Source organism: Aythya fuligula, chromosome 15, assembly GCF_009819795.1.
Source record: "Aythya fuligula isolate bAytFul2 chromosome 15, bAytFul2.pri, whole genome shotgun sequence".
In the NCBI taxonomy this organism is placed as follows: Eukaryota; Metazoa; Chordata; class Aves; order Anseriformes; family Anatidae; genus Aythya; species Aythya fuligula.
This window is the reverse complement of record NC_045573.1, coordinates 11,112,648-11,128,871: the sequence shown is the minus strand read 5'-3', so window position 1 is coordinate 11,128,871 and position 16,224 is coordinate 11,112,648. Positions and strand designations below refer to the sequence as shown.

General features: G+C 49.9%; 1 protein-coding gene across 2 annotated transcripts in view; it reads right to left on the bottom strand.

The window, feature by feature from the left end:
- The window catches only part of AXIN1 (axin 1), a 75,271-nt gene that overhangs the window by 5,323 nt on the left and 53,724 nt on the right, over positions 1-16,224 (bottom strand). The window contains exons 4-7 of one of the 2 annotated variants that reach the window (XM_032197956.1): positions 13,023-13,160; positions 6,642-7,195; positions 3,177-3,353; positions 1,681-1,926 (exon numbers count right to left, since the gene is read on the bottom strand). In XM_032197956.1, the coding sequence (XP_032053847.1) occupies positions 1,681-1,926; positions 3,177-3,353; positions 6,642-7,195; positions 13,023-13,160 (1,115 nt within the window). The remainder of the gene's footprint in view (positions 1-1,680; positions 1,927-3,176; positions 3,354-6,641; positions 7,196-13,022; positions 13,161-16,224) is intronic. The other variant, XM_032197957.1, reaches the window with a different exon arrangement.

Here is a 16,224-nt window from a genome sequence, read left to right as displayed (position 1 = left end):
CTGAAATAAAAGGTGTTTCCAGGTGAAATCCCCTCGCTGTTTCTCCTCTGCTCCCCAGCCAGCCTTGGGCAGCCCCTCTCAGAAGAGAGGTGGGGTCTGTTTTCAGGCACTCTCCTGTGCTAACCGTAACAGGAGCCCTGTGAAAAGGTGCTAGCTCAGGCGTGCTTCTGCTGGAGCACCTCATCCTGCCAAAATCCAGTAGAAAGATTTAAATGCCAAGAAATCCTTCACTCCCTGGGGGCAGCATCCATTCTTGTGTGCTACTGGACACGGGCACATTTGCTTTCCATTAGCAGTTCCTCCCCAGCAAACGCTGCTCCCTGGCTTTCCACGCATCAGGCAGGTCAGTGGGATCACTGTGTCTCCAGAACAGCCAGGCCTTGCGAGGAGGCAGCACGAGTGTGCAAGTGGAGCAGCCCAGCACGGCTCAGCCTGTTCTCTGCTGGTCTGGAGGGCACACACCACAATGCCACGGGGTTTCTACAAAAGCTGTGTTTACAAGACATGCCAGGCTGCTATTAGCATATTCATGACATATGCATAGAGCCCGGGCTGGAGTTTCCAAAGTGTGCATCTGCATCTAGACATTTCTGGGAAAGGTGCATGAATTTAATATGACTATAAACGACTCCACTAATAAACTCTATCCAATTACACCAACTGAAAGGTAGATCAAATAAACTTGGCTCAACCTGACTTGGGAGAGCCCTCTAATTACCTGTCTTTCAATCTGTCTCTGACATAAATATGCAGAAGTCTGCTACAAGGCCACTGCAAGCAAAAATAATTGGAGTTCAGCAATTAGAGGAGCTTGTTTTTTAAATTACACTCATGTTTCTAAGCGTCAGACTTGAAAGTTTCAAGTTCTCAGAATGCAGCTATAAAGCACTGGAGTGACTACAAGCAACTCCCATTGTGAAAGGTTTTTAACGGACAAAGTGCTTTTAGCTCTTAACAGTAATTATCCAGCATTTCCAAAACGTTTTTCATCTGATAGCTCCATGTGCCTTGCAAATAATCTTCCCTGAAAGATAATACAGGAGAATTAGCTCTGCGACAGGCATTAAGCTGAGTCACAAAAAGCAGTGACTTGGGCACAGCCACGCAGCGAGGCAGTGCTGCTGTAGCGGGACTAGAGCGCGGTGTTCCCATCTAGATGCCACACGCAGCCTTTGCTGGAAGACTGGAGGAGCTGTAAATGAAGAGCAAATGCATACTCTTCTGTGCTTAACTTTGCTGCATCCTGCTGAATTCTGCCACCGCACCAGCCAAGGCCTTTGAAATCTCTGTGTGAGTGTGAACAAGCCGAGAGTCAGCGCCAGCAAAGAGCAAGCGAGCCCACAAGCTGCGATGTGGTTAGTACTGCAGAAGAGAGCTCTTCCCCAGCCTGCTCCTTCTAGACAGGCTCCACTTGCCCGAGCTCTCAGCAGCTCCTTCCCCATCCTTTCAGAGCTCTTCCAGACCCTCCATCCAAAATATGCAAGCCTCAAGGTAGTTTGTGACATGCACCACCACGAGAGGGCAGGTCAGAGGGACTGGGGCAGGTTTCTCTGACCTCTGCACACACCTCCACCAGTTAGTGCTGGAAACTGAAACAGAGGGGGCTGGACATCTCCCTCAGCTCCCCACCTTCAGAGCAGTTTCCCCCTTCCCTCCCACGCACAGCCCCTCCTGCCATACCTTTGTTTAAGGGGGAGTTTTCCAGCCCTTTTTTCCTCCTCCTCCAACCTCCGGCGAGCTTCTTCCAGCTGGGTGAGAGGGTTGGGTGCTGGATTGGGCGGCATGGTGGGATCTTGGATGAAAGGGTGAGAAGGCTGGACAACGTTCCGGAGCTGGGCACTGACCCACGGGTGCACTGCAACAGGTCGCTCGATGGAGAGGGGTCGGACCATGTCATGGGACAGCTGTTTCTTAGCACCTGAAGAGCTGCACATAAATACAAAGGTTTTACACAGATTGCCAAGCCGCTCTGCACATGCTCACAGTCATTCCTAGATGGACAACCGCTTCCACAGCTGGGCTCAGGCACCACTGGGGAGCTCCTTACAGCACGGCTGTGGTTTCTGAGGGAGAGGGGAGCACCATCCAGCCCCTGCAGCCCCGGACATTTCAGGGCAGCGTGTCACCACCTACTCTAGTGTTTTGGTGAGACATCAGGGTGACCCAACCCAGACACATAGATCTGCTTCAGGGCTCTCATGAAATTGAATGCACAATGCACAGAAATAAAACCAGCCAAAGGCAGCTCAACGACATGCACAATGCACTCAGCAGGATCCGCCAGAAGATGTCCCCATGTGTGGTGCCACCGCTGCCAGGCTGCGAGCCTCTCGCTCCGAGCCACCGCTGGGCAATGGATGTGGCAGCAGCGTGCTCGTCCTTCCCCTGCTCCAGCAGCACAACTTGCTGCCTGGCTTCACGGTGGCCTGGCGCTGCCCATGGCTCTGTCCCTCACCCCAGCTGCCTGCAGAGCAACCTGCCTGGCCACTACTGTGAAGCAAGAGCAAAAAACAACAGCATTTTCTGGTACTCAGCTACTCGCTAACACAGCCGTGGCAATGGGGACAAGCCCCCAGATCCCCTTTGTCAGTGAGGCCCTGAAAGCACGGCTTTTTGCCACAGAATGGCCAGGCTGTGATTATGGATCTGTGCCCACAGGAGATCTGCTTGACTACGGAGAGATGCCCAAGACAGCCACCATCTTTGGCTCTACTCCACGCAGGCGAGGCCATCCCAGAGGATGCTCCCAATAAGCCGAAACCGTGTCAGGCTGCTTACTCGGGACCAATGGCTCCAGCACAGCAGGTCCTACATTTCTATCAACACCTTGCAAGAGTAACAAGCATTTATGTAGAGCAAGTGCCTACAGCAAAAATACTGCCTCCTGTGTGCCACGTTATCCACCCCGTAACCACAGCAGCAGTTGGTGAGATTCCTCTGAGGCTTCAACCTCCCCCCCACGGCCACAATTCGTCCTCTGGAAAAAAACTGAACTTTATCCTTATAGCCCCCAGCAATCCTCAGTCTCCAGAGGATCTAAACTTTGTGCCTGGTGGATGCTTGCCTTCTCCAGATCTCCAGGAACAAGGCAGACTGCTGTACATCCTAGAGACACATGCCTTACGCAGGGGATGCAATACAACAGTACGAAGACTCCTCGCTCTACCAGCCCTTACCCATGGTTTGTTTTCTTATGCCTGCTGATCTCCTTCTCTCCTTCTATGATCCACTGAAGGATCTTCTGGTTTCTCTCCACGTCTTCAGGAGATCCTGGCATCTCATAGTTGGCACCATCACTTTTCCCTGAATCGGTCTTCTTAACATTTCTTTTTGAGAGCAGACTTGCTTTCCCACTGCAAGAACAAAGCTTGAGACATTAGCGCTTTGCCTAAGCCAAACCACCACAGACAGTGGCAGAGGAGGGACATGTCCATCTCTAGACATATTCAGCCCTGCCAGGGTCTGCTGGGCTCTACCACAGCTCAAACCGACCATGCCACAGCTGTGGCTAAGAGCAAGACTGGCTACACTGAGGCACATCAGCTGTCTCTGGGAGGGAAGGGAGCTCCTCTGGCAAATGAGCCATGGCAACGTGGCAAGAAGCCCAAGAGATCTCCTGGCAAATGAAGGACGGTGTTAAACCCCCAGCTCTTTGCTGGTAACAGGCTCAGAGCACGAGGTTCATCCTGGTGCTGCAGTCTATAGGCTGCCTCTCCGTGTCAGATCACTGCTCTTCGCCCGAACCCTTCTGATCCCCTCCCCAGAGCTGCTGACCAGCTCGCTAGCACCCCAAACTGTTGTTTTACCATGCCAAGCGTTTGCTTCTCACCGTGATCTGAACTGAGGCTTCAAATCATGGTAAAAGATCACATCCCACGGAGGGGACTGCCTTCTGCAGGCTCTCACCCAACTTCTAGGGCACACGGGGAAAGGCAGCTGCTGCAGACGATGCAGCGAGGCAGAAAGGAGGCAGTGGTTGACAGGCCCTTGGTGTGCTCATGGCTGCAGCGAAGGCTCCTGCAGTTATCCCACCTCTCCTTGCCACTGTGCATGTGGCTGTGCCCAGAGGCACAGCTGAGCAGCCACACGCAGGCGAGGCCACACAGAACGAGCCTGTGCTGGCCTGCATTGCCATGGGCAGTAATTTCATGGACCCCCATCACTCTAATCACCCACCTGCTTTACTCCGCAGGCCCTCCCTACTTCTACTTCTGTATGCTCATAAGCACAGACAGGTAAAAGAACACCACAGAGGAGTAACAGGGCCCCAGTCAGCTTTGCTGGAAAGAAGTGAGACGGGATTCCCAGCAGGGGTTCTTTGGAAACAGTAACCCAATACTGCAGGGTGGCGAGAATGACTTGAGAACCGAGCAGGAGATGTTGCTGTGTTTGGGTCTGGCCAGCATGCCCCACATGGCCACTGTGGGACTCAGAGCACTGACACCATGCAGGCGATCAGAGATGTGGATTGTCTTCTGCAGGTGGAGACTGTGCAGATAAAAACTCTTTAGCTCAGGAAACAACATGGACAGGGGATGCTGACAATCAGTGAAGTCAGAGCAAACTGAGAATTTGTTCTCAGCTTCTCACCACACAAGGACTAGCAGGTATCATATAAAATTCGCCAGCAGCAGGTTCAGTGCAATCAAAAAAAAAAAGCCTTTTTCACCAACTCGTACTCACACTGCAGACTGGGGAGGCCAGCAGCCCAGCTGGGTTCAGGAACCAAACAAGCCACTGCAAGAGAGCACTGGCAGCCAAACAGGAGTGTTCAGGTGCAAACTCTCATCTTATGAAACTCCTAACCTGGGGACAGGAACTCTGAGCTTGTGCCAGAAGGACGGCTCTGACTGTGCCCACTTACATTTCCCTTGAATGCATACTGTAGTCAGTGCCAGAGAGACCTATATCTAGATGTGGCTTTGGGTTAACCCAGCATGGCCACGTCTATGCTTTGTTGAAGCAGCCCAGCCACATTTCAACCCCACAGAAAGATGTAAGGGCTCTCTCCCTGCCTGCCAGCCTACAGAGCAGTTTGCTTCAGCTGCCTCTATGCTCTGCCTCCCTCATCTCTCCTCCAGAAGGTTGTTCCTACACATTGCAGACCCACCTGGCAGCCTGCCTTCACTAAAATCCCACCCCAAGTACACTGCAAAGCCTTGCCCCAAAATAACATACCTTAAGGAGCTAGCCAAGCTCTCAACTACAGTTACTCCACATTTATCATCACCACTCATTATTCAAGGTAGCCCTGAGCCTCGCCCTCACAGTAATTCAATAACAGGACTAGCAAAACCCACTGCTGCAGAGAATAAACTTCGTCCTCTCCTCTCAGCACACAGACAGAAGATGGAGGAATTGGGTGGTGGATGAAAAACTGAGTATGAGCTGAAAATGTACGCTGGCAGCCCAGAAAGCCACTTGTGCCCCAGCCTGCAATAACAGCAGCACGGTCAGTAGGGTGAGGGAGGGGATTGTTCCCCTCTGCTCCGCTCTCATGAGACCCCACCTGGAGCCCTGCACTCAGCTCTGGAACCCCAGCACTGGAGGGACAGGGACCTGCTGGAGCAGGTCCAGAGGAGGCCATGAGGATGGTCAGGGGGCTGGAGCTCCTCTGCTGTGAAGAGAGGCTGAGGGAGCTGGGAGTGTTCAGCCCGGAGAAGGGAAGGCTCCGGGGAGACCTCTTAGCGGCCTTTCAGTATATAAAGGGGACCTACGGAAACGATGGGGAGGCATCCTTTATCAGGGATTGAAATGACAGGGCAAGGGGTAACAGTTTTAAACTTAAAAGAGAGTAGATTTAGATTATACGTTCAGAAGAAATTCTATGAGGAAGAAATCCTATTTCCTATGAGGGCAGTGAGGCCCTGGCCCAGGCTGCCCTGAGGAACTGTGGGTGCCCCAACCCAGGCAGTGCCCAAGGCCAGGCTGGGTGGGATTTGGGCAGCCTGAGCTGGGGGGAAGTGTCCCATAGCAGGGGGCTGGAAATAGGTGATCTTTAAGGGCCCTTCCAACCCAAACCATTCTCTCATTCCATGTTTCTAATCCAAACAGACAAAGGAAAAACTGTCAAGAGCACACATGGCAGCGACTTCTCCCCTGGGCAGAGATGGACACAGCTCTGCCTGAGAGAACATCCCCCTGGGATAGCAGGCCACAGCAGCACCAGAGCAACCACCCCTTATATATGAAGAGAAACAAACCCTTCTGGTGAATAAATTACGCCTTGCAGAAAGGAGTACTTTTGTGTCCTCTCATAAACAGCTTAAGAGTCTGGTTTCTGTTGCCCAGGCCCTAAGACACAGCCCTACACTTATCAACTCCCAGTGCATGGTTAAGTCGACCAGCACCTCTGCTGCTTTAAGGAGCAGAAGAGCTACTTTATAACCAAGGCAATTAAAAATCCTGGTTAGAGGATGTCTTTTAGCACCAGACCCAGAGGTGAAAAGGAGCTTAAAAGGGTTATCAGGAAGCATATTCATTTCTGAGGGGGAAAAGCAGTGAGAAGCCCTCAAACCATGTCCCATAAGAAAACACGGCTCAGCCACCCTGTTTCACTGGCATGCTAGAGCCCATTTATGAAAGAGCTTCCTAGAGAAGCTCCAGCTCCGGGACTCCCACTGGGTGTTGCCCTGACTCACCTGTAGCCTAAAGAGTCCATGGGGACAGAGGCCATGCCCAAGTTTTCAGTGTAGTTTCGTGACTTTGTTGCATAGTTATGTGAATCTACATTCCAAGCAAAGCTGTTCTGCACTCGCTGCGTGGCCTCGGCCTCAATTTGCTCTTTTGGTTTCATCACGCTGTGGTGATGGATGTGGTGGTAGACATGTTTATGGTGGTATAAGTTAGCTGCATCCAGTTTCATTCCTGATTTTGTTGTGTGTTTGCCATGCCCTGGAGGAATTGTTCCTAGTGTCCCTGACAGCTTTCCTAAGTGGCCGCTTTCTGGAGACCGTGGCTTAGGAGAGTGGCGGCCAGGTCCTGGAGATTGACAGCCTGGTGTTTTCATCACACGCTGTACGTGTTCATCGAGGATGCTTTCTGGGTTTTCTTCATGTGCATCTCTCATCTGCATCCCAGCACAGCCCATCTCAGAGTAACGAGGAGCAAAGTGATGAAAGGCTTGGGCAGAAGGCATCTTGTGGCTAATGACTGAAGGACCAGAAGAGATGTCTGCTTCCTCACCTTCTTCCTCCTGCAAGAAACCAGAGGATAGTCAGAGAATGACAGCAGGCTGGCACAAGGGGTTTCTGGAGGTCTCTAGTCCCACCTCCCGCTCACAGCACGCCTGCCACCAACACTCAGACAGGTGAGCCCTGGCTTTGTCCAGCCAGGTCTTGAAAGCCTTCAAGATGGAGATGCCTCCCCTCTTTGGAGACCTGTCCCTGGCTGCGCTGCCCTCCTGTGGAAAACTTCCTAATGTGCAGCCTGAGCCTGCCCCGCATCCGGCTCAGCCCGCACCACATCGCCCAAAAAGACCAGGCCACTGCTGACACAAAGCCAGGATTTACAGATGTGCCTTTCTTATAAGTGTACCGACTCGATCGGATTTATACGTGGGCAGAGGTTTGCTAAAAAGCTCCCCAAGTCCCTTGAAGATGGTTCTGCAACAACCAGCAGCGGAAACGCAGCTTACCGCACCGTACCTGCAGCTTCCTACAGGCCTTCGGTGAGGCACTGCTTCAAAGATCAGCAGATGAAGCACAAAGTCACAGGACATGCAGCAAAACCATTCTCAAGTCAGGAGATAGCAGGGGGTTTTCTCACCCGAATGTTCCACAAAGCAAAGCAAACAGCGGGCTTGTAACAGGAGCGTGCAACTGAAGGTCAACAGCAGCCTGAACGGTTTTGAAAATCAAACACCGTCTTCTCCCAGGCATGCTAATGCTACAGCAAAACGCTTCATGCAGATAAAGACACGGGTTGTAACTAACTGCTTGCTCTTATGGTTCCCAATGGTCTAGGGCACGCTGTTGTTAGCACCTCTTTAGTCTGTGCCAGGAGGAATAAAACTCCTCCATGCTAACAGCCACAATTTTGATGCTGACAAACTATTTTATGCTCCAACATAAACTCAGATGTTTATGAAGTTTCTTTATTGGAAAACAGGATTCCTATTTTTTTTAATCACATAAGTAGGATTCCAGCAAGTCCTTTAATCCCACTCTCTCTTCCTCCTTTGGCACGTTTGCAGCATGGGGAATATCTGCCCTGCCAGATAAATGCATCTGCGAGAAAACACTGCCTCCCATCAGCTTTGCCTGTCAGTTGTTATCATCCATCACTCGCTAACCAGCTTCAAAGTCTGAGCTGCCAACCACAGAGCAAGAAAGCAAATAACAGACTTCCTCCAGTGGCACACCTGGGGGTTCCAAACTGAACCAGGGCCAATGCTGGGCTTTGAAAGTGCAGACGACGTGGACACTTGCAGCCTTCTGCCAGCCTGGGCTTCTCCCCACAGCTCCAGTCCTGCCCTGCTGAGGTGCCTTTCCCTTCACTCTCTTTGTGGCCACGGCCCCTCTGATTTCCCTGCCTCGCTGCAATGCAAACTGACTTCAAGGGATCCAAAAGATCTATTCATAACACCCTCATCGTTTTGCAAGAACCAGAAAGAGGCTGTTGTGCAAACACATTGGAACACGGCTGATCCAGCATGACAGTGATCCCGGCTGTCACGGGGACTCCTAACACCAAGCCACTCCGCAGAGATGGGACTCGGTGTGTGACACGATGCCCACTCATGGACACACCAGTCGCTCACAAATTGCTCCTAACTTCAGAAGCACCTTTCATCTCCAGTGGCAACGCTACAGCCTGCCAAATGCCCTCCCTGGGCAGCAGGGTTGGATACAGGAAAAGATGGAGCACGCACTGCCTAAATCCTTAACGCTGGGTTAAATAGTTATTAACAGATTGTGCTGACCCACTGACATACCCAACACTTTGGAGGCTCTGAGGGTCGGTACCTACATGCTGGAGAGTTCTCAGGTTTAAACAGCAGCTGGTATCTGCAGGGCAAGATCTGTGCCTGGGGCAGATCCCTGATGAATGGCAGCACGTGCTTTCTGCTCTGGCGGTGCTGTCACACTGCAGCAGGGAGGCACAAGCGTGCCCAGGGTGAACCTGGGACTGCCTAGCCAAATGGGTGCTTGGGATTTAGGAAATCTTCTGGCTACCTGAAATTCAATTGTGCAAATAACTGGGATCTGGTACTTTGTTTTGCTCCAAGACTGAGATCAGGGTGGGCTAAGGGAAGGAGAAGGATCTGGGGGTGTTGGTCAGTAGGTGGTGGAGTCACCATCCCTGGGGGTGTTCAAGGAAAGGTTGGACATGGTGCTTGGGGACATGGTTTAGTGGGTGATAGGGGGATAGTTGGACCAGATGATCTTGGAGATCTTTCCCAACCTTAATGACTCTGTGATTCTATGAGCAGATCTGGACCCTAAGCAGGTCCTCTGCCAGGAGCAAGTGCTGCTTGTGTTGGTGGTGTGCTGGTGAGCTCTGGTGGGCAGCTGGCTTCCTGACCCCAGCACTGGTCTCAGCCTCGCGTGAAGCAGGAAAGCCCCACATTGAGACAATGGCAGGTAACGAGGGAAGGAGGCTCCGCTTCCAAGCCAACCTGTGTGAGACATCTCTACTGGCCTAGGATATCCAGAACTAAAAAGCTTGCAAATTAACCCCTGCGCTAAACCAGGACAGATTCTTCCTCTTTTTAGTCTCTTTGCCTGAGTTATCTGATCTCAGTCTGTGCCTGGCAGTGCAGCGCTAGCCCTCCCCTCCTCCCCAAACCTGCCTGCACCCAGATGAGCCGCTCTCGCCCGGCGGACACCTGCCCGCGGCTGGCATGGGTGGAGGAAAGGGGAGACGAGACAACACCGAGCTGCTGACCGAAGGAGCCACAGGCAAGGGTTTGGTGTGGCTGCCCTGGGGAAAAGGCCATCCCCCAACCTGGCATTCTGGGTTTGCCAGCATGGAAAGCCTGGGGAGAGCCTCCCCACCCTGACCCAGAGGTGGGGAATTGCATGTTTTAATTTGCACGGTGGGGAGTGACAGCTAACCAAATCCTCTCAAGGTACTGCTGGATGCCTGCAGTCAGCTATCCCCATATGTTTTGCCTACAGCTTTCTGTGTTTACTTCTACAAAATTACCCCTGAATTTTGTTTCAGGAGTTTTTACATCATATTTAACTGTTATCAGATAAAAGTATCCCGGCAGGTTTTCTCAGCTGATTAGGTACAAACCCTGGTTTCCAGGAAACTATCTGAAGAACTGCTCTGGTAGGTGCAAGGTGATAACTACTGCATTATGAACCCAAGAAACCGGTGGGTTTGGGGAGCAGCCTCCTCCACGGGCTCAGCTTTCCTGGATGTGCAGGTGCGTGGGATGGCAGCGCTCCCCCAGCACGGGCTCCAGGGCTGTGTTTCAGCATCTTGCTGCAGCCAGCAAGGCTTTGCGGCTGGGCTGGAAGCCCCGGGTGTCACAGCCACTAGATGGTGCTTTGTTGACATACTACTGTCAGAAACATCTTCCATCAGCTCGCAAAGGCAGAGACAGCTGGATGTATGCTTAAACTTTGCTGGCTGCCGGCTGAGCTGTTTTTACTCTCCAGCCTAGCCTTTGAAATATGCACTGATGAGCTATGGATAAGCAACACCTTGCTTTAAACCTCCCCCCCTGACTTCTCCCAGTCCCAACCATCAGACTATTACCGGTCGGTAGGCCAAAACAGCTCACCTAATCACACGGAGTGCATTTTCCACCTTCAGGCAAACAATTTCTCTCTCTAATTAATGTTTTATACTCAAACGTTGAGAGTTTCAGCAGTGTCTTTGCTTCTCCTGCACATAGCTCATTTCAAATTCACTTGGTTCAGACAAAGAATTAGTGGCCTGCATGATACAATACTGCAGCTACATACACAGACATGAGGATGGAATGGAAAGTAACAAGGCAACATGCATATCACCCCCCAGTTATCTCCTGTGCTGCTCAAAATAATTAATGAATTCACTTTTTTTTCCTGAAAACCAGAAATCTTATGGTCTTTTCAGTAAAAATCACCTGGTTCTAAACCAGATGCCTCTTCCCGTTTTTATTGTATGATGAGGCTTTGGAAGGGAGCTTGTAGGCAGCTCATTATGGGGGAAAAATATATTTTTTCTAGCTTTTGCAAAATATTTCTTCTCTGCTTCTCTGGTAAGCTGAAAACTGCTTACTGTCACTAATGCCTTATGGTTTTCCCTGTGCTACTGTTCAGCGAGCCATGCAGACCCAGTAAGAGGTCACCCTGTAGTCCTAGTGTTCAGGTCATAGAAAAAAAAGCTGTGATCTATCAGGACTCAAGCTCTCCTCTTGCTGATACCAGCAGCTCTTACACCTTAAATGCTGACCTAAAAAAGCTACAATTGCTTACTCCGAGTTTTTCCCGAATGGCTAATGCCAAATGCCAGCCAGTCAATGAAATATATTCTGAAGACAGAAAAGAGGCTCACTATATAGCTTTAGTGGGAGTCCTGGGCTTAAAAATAGATTAAGTCACACAAAAATATGTTTAGACAGACTTAGTTTTATTCTCTGGCACATACGTGTTTGCTGATTTTATGGTATTGCTACTGGCAGCTTCTTCAAGGGGGTAGAGGGCAGGGATCATGTATTTGGGTACAGGTGGGGGGCAGCAATGTACCAGTGGGAGCAGAAGAAGGGGACTGGGTTAGCGGGAAATGTTGCTGGTTACATTGGCTTTGTCTACAAAGCACTAGTTATGGGAGAGGAAAATAGCCCAATTCTGGAAGAGCAGGAAACTAATCACAGAATAGGACCTCGCTGGTCTTTTTCTGGCTAGATGCTGGACACAGAAATGCAGCGAGTTTGCTGGATAATGCTTGGCACTGGAGGGAAGCTTAGAGGTTACTCTGCCTTCCTCATTTCTCTGCATTTGAATACGTATGCGATTTAAAGCGAATACTACAACCTACAGATCTTTTTCTGTTTAAAGCGCTACTAAATCAACTTTTAAAATCATTGATGAATATTTAAAAATACTCTAATGTGCTTGAAGGGTCTGCCCTGGAGCCATACAGACTCAGCTTCTCTAAAAGCACAGAGCAAGCTGACATAGGCACGGACACCTCTTTAAAGGAGAGCTGCAGGGTATACTAAGCACAGAGCCTTTGCCTCACAGCTCCAGCAGCTATTATACTGCAGGGACCCAGAACCTCTTCACATGGGGCTGTAGTTATGCTGACATTTGTGATGTTCAGTAACACTGTCATGTCCTCTGTAAAGGCTCCTGTATCTCCAGCACAAGATAAACGTGTGAGATGCCGTACCTCAGAAGAAACGGTAAAGCATCAATACTGCAGCACAGCGTGTCTCACGCAGGGAATGAGACAACCAAACTCCCTTATGGAGCTTGTTGTGGAGCTGAAGGCTTTGCAAGCTTCCCTTAGAACCCTTCACCTACCTTCCCTTGGTAGCATTCATCTACCAAGTACTCAAGCTCTGAATGGCCCCAGAGGCACAAGGGCTCACAGCACGCAGTGCAATGGGCTGGGTTTCCCAGGTGAAGTCATTGCATTGCTCTGGCCAGGAGAGGATTTCTGGATGCTAGGCTAGGAATACACTAAGCACTAACAGGCAGAACCCTTTCCTTTTTGGTAGAAATGGGCTGCTGGCACACACAAATGCCTCCAAGCATAACATCATCTGCCATCTGTTTGCCACATGAAAGGGAAATAGGGATCATGCAAAATGCCATAGGGGAAAGCGAACCCCCATTACATTGTCCCCATCCTTGCATAGAAGGGGTGGCTTACAAAGCCTGTGATGGACAGGAGAGCAAGGGCACCAAAGAAGATGGAGAGCACCCACAACCCCTAACTAGAGACAGAAAGCCTTCAGGAACCCACAAGCAAGCGACGAACGTAGTCACCCAGGTTGCTTCCACAGCAGCTGAAAACTTCCTGCTGCATACAAAGCAAACAAATTCCAGACTAGCACAAGAGGCGAGGAGATTACTAACCGCTCGAACACGTTTAAGGCGCTCCTCTAACTTCTCCTCTGCTTCACGTTCCTTTTGTACTTCTTCCAAACGATTGATCAATTCTGCAGCAAACTTCTCTGGTTCAACATGGATATCCTTTGGCATTCGATACGTACGCTGGAGGAAGAACATACCAGGGGTTAGCAAAAGGTGCACGAAAATCACACATTTATTTTGGAGGCTTAAACAACTGGAAATGCCAGTCGTTCCAGTGGGAGTTCAGGGAGGACAAGCTGGCAGACACCGAGGTGCAGCCTAGGACTGACAGGCTGGAAGCTGAGCCACTACCACAAGCTTCCTCTCCAGCACCAGCTCTGTGCACCCCCTCATATAAGGGAAAGGTTTCCAATAGCCACAATCAGCAAGCTCTTTTGGCATCAGACTCCACTTTGGGATGTATGTGCATGATAACTCTCAAAATTATACATGGCCAATAAGAATATAAAATTATACACAGCCAATAAGAATAGAATATGCTTACAGTAATGTTTTCACTTTGACAGAACTCTGCTGCACACATGTTCAGCTTACCACAGGTGGATCAGTGTGTGTGCCTGTCACTCTCTGCAAATCTAGCTCATGAGCAGAAAGGAGCAGAAATCCAGCCATCTCCAAGAAATCTTGCTTTCCTCCATCTTCCAGCACAGCTTCTGCTAAAATCTACCCAGCCACGAAAGGTTCCCATAAAGCATCCTCTCTTATCAGAGCCCAGCCGTGGCATGATTGCATCTCATCTTTTCAGAGCTGTGCAAAGATTCCCTCCTTGCTTTACCAATACAGCAGTCTCTGGCAACCTCACAAGCACAGAGATACCATTTTTCTGCCTGCTCTGTGTGAACAAATGAATAAAGTTCAAGGGCACTCTCAGTTCCTTATGCTGAGTTACCTTGTTCCTAAATTCCTGAGCTCTGAGATAAGAAGTTTGTGCAGTGAAGTATCAAGCTGACAGCCACTGTATTTTTTTCCCTCTTTTTCATCCCTTCTGAATTATTTTGTTACTCTGCTAGTAGAAGAAATAAAACGACACAGCAGAGAGAAAATAATAATCTGGAGGAAAAATATAGGGAAAACTCAACAGTATAAAAACCTGCATTCAAATATTTCAACACCAGCATGAGAGAAATAAATACTTCATAGGGCTAGAGATAAAATTAAATATGAAGACACAAGATAACTCATAGTGAGGAACAAATGAAGCACCAGAAGCAGAAATCGAGCTTGGAATCTTTAAAGGAGGATTAGAGACCAATCGAATTTACCCTGAACCAGCTTAAAGACCAATGCAGAAGACTAAAATAATGCTTTGCCTCCAAACTAACAAAAGCATGCAAATCATATTGTTTTTCTCTTTCTGCCAACTGCCGAATGGAAGGCAGGGGGAAGAAAAATAAATGCAGTAAGTATCCCACTTATGGCACTGAGAAGCTGGAGACATTTTTTATGACACCCAAGTTAAGTTATCATGTCTCAGATTAAAAGTACCGCTTGTTTTGCCCATTGAGATCAAAACTCAGCTAACCCTGCCAACAAACCTCAACTTCCACTATCATCTCCTTGTTCACACTGGGTGGTGCTGGGCCGTGGGGTCCCTGCGGGATGCCTGCGGACACGAGGCAGCTCTGCAGGTGAAAGGACTGCCCGCACATTGCGCTCGCTGTGCATGGAAAGCAAGGGGCCGACACGGCGACCTGAAGCTGTCCCAGGCAGGACTGGACCCGACAGAGCTGGGAATGCCGCCAAAGGCAACAGCCCCAAACAAACCATCCCCTTCATCCAGGGCAAAGTGCTGTCCCTCACTAAAGAGAAGGGAAATAACCCAGATAACAAGCGTGAGGGCAAAATACCGTTTCCCTTTGGAGGGACAGAAAATTTGTATCCTACTGTCCAGAGCTCGTGTAGTTCAGAAACGTGCCTCAGTTGTGCATGGCCACAGGGTTAAGACCCAATAGAGATGGTTCCTGCTCTGTTATTCAGTGGGGAGCCTCTGGGATCCATGTGATGTTTCCCCATTCCTCAAATATCTGGGGAAGCACTTCTGGCTAGGGGAGTCTGCTTCCATCAGCAAGCGAGCCCCAAACATTGAACACTGTCTGTGCCATGAGGTAATGCCAGCAATTCCAGAAATGGCCAGCAATGCCAGCAATCTTTCACCTGACAAGTCACAACCAGTCCAGCGATGTGTTCATTCCCTCCTGCCACCTCACACACGTCAACTTTCCCTGCGGTTGTTTATGGGACGGCAGCACCAAGCCCTGCTTAGAGCAGGCACCACGCCGTTAGGAGCTTTCTGGGTGCAGGGGAAGAATTCAGGGCTCAGCAGATACAGGCTCAGATCTCCCTGTTGCAGCTATTGCAGCAGCTTCCCCAGAAAAGCAGAATCAGGAAAGAATTTCCCATTATTTTCATAGCCCTTGACGCAGTGCAACGTCCTCAAAGAAAATCTCTCCCAAGCACCCAGTCTGCTGCAGCAGCAGGTGCAAACATTGAGGTTTGTTAACCTGCATGTTTCAGTCCTGGTAAAATAAGGCAGCTCCTCCAGGCCCAGCAATGCTTAAGGACTGCAGCTCCAACTCCAATGAGTACCTGAAGAAGTTCAGGGTCACTAAAGCTTGATAGGACATTTTTGGCCTTTTACATCATACTTCAGCACATTTATCCACAGTCTCTCAAAGCCTGGTAGTGACTGAAGCTAAACTACATAAATGAAAATAATTGAGCCTAAGAACCTATACAGTAAACTCGTTTTCCTCTCTCTTTGATAAACTGCTGTGCGTGCAAAACCACACTACCTTGTCCTTCTGGCTTTCCGCTCAGCACAACAGCGTGCACAGGTCCTACAGCAGCCTGTCTGACAGTGGAAGATGCAGCCCCCAGTGGGAAGCAGTCCCTGTGAGAGTCTCTGTCCATCTCCCTACCCATCAACTGAGCTGAAATAAATCTCACTTCACCATGGATGAAGAGCACAGCACGTGCGCAGTATTTTCCTGGTGAGTACCCATAATGGTGACTTGCAGAAAGCTACCAAGCAAAATGATGTTCTGAATTGCCACAGCTCTGATTTTATTCCTAGCTCAAAGGATGAGCTACACAGACTTCCCTAAATACTAACAGTATTGGAGAATAATGAATGCAAAATCCCTGCGCTGAAACAATACAGCCCACTGCTATCTCCTCTGGGCAG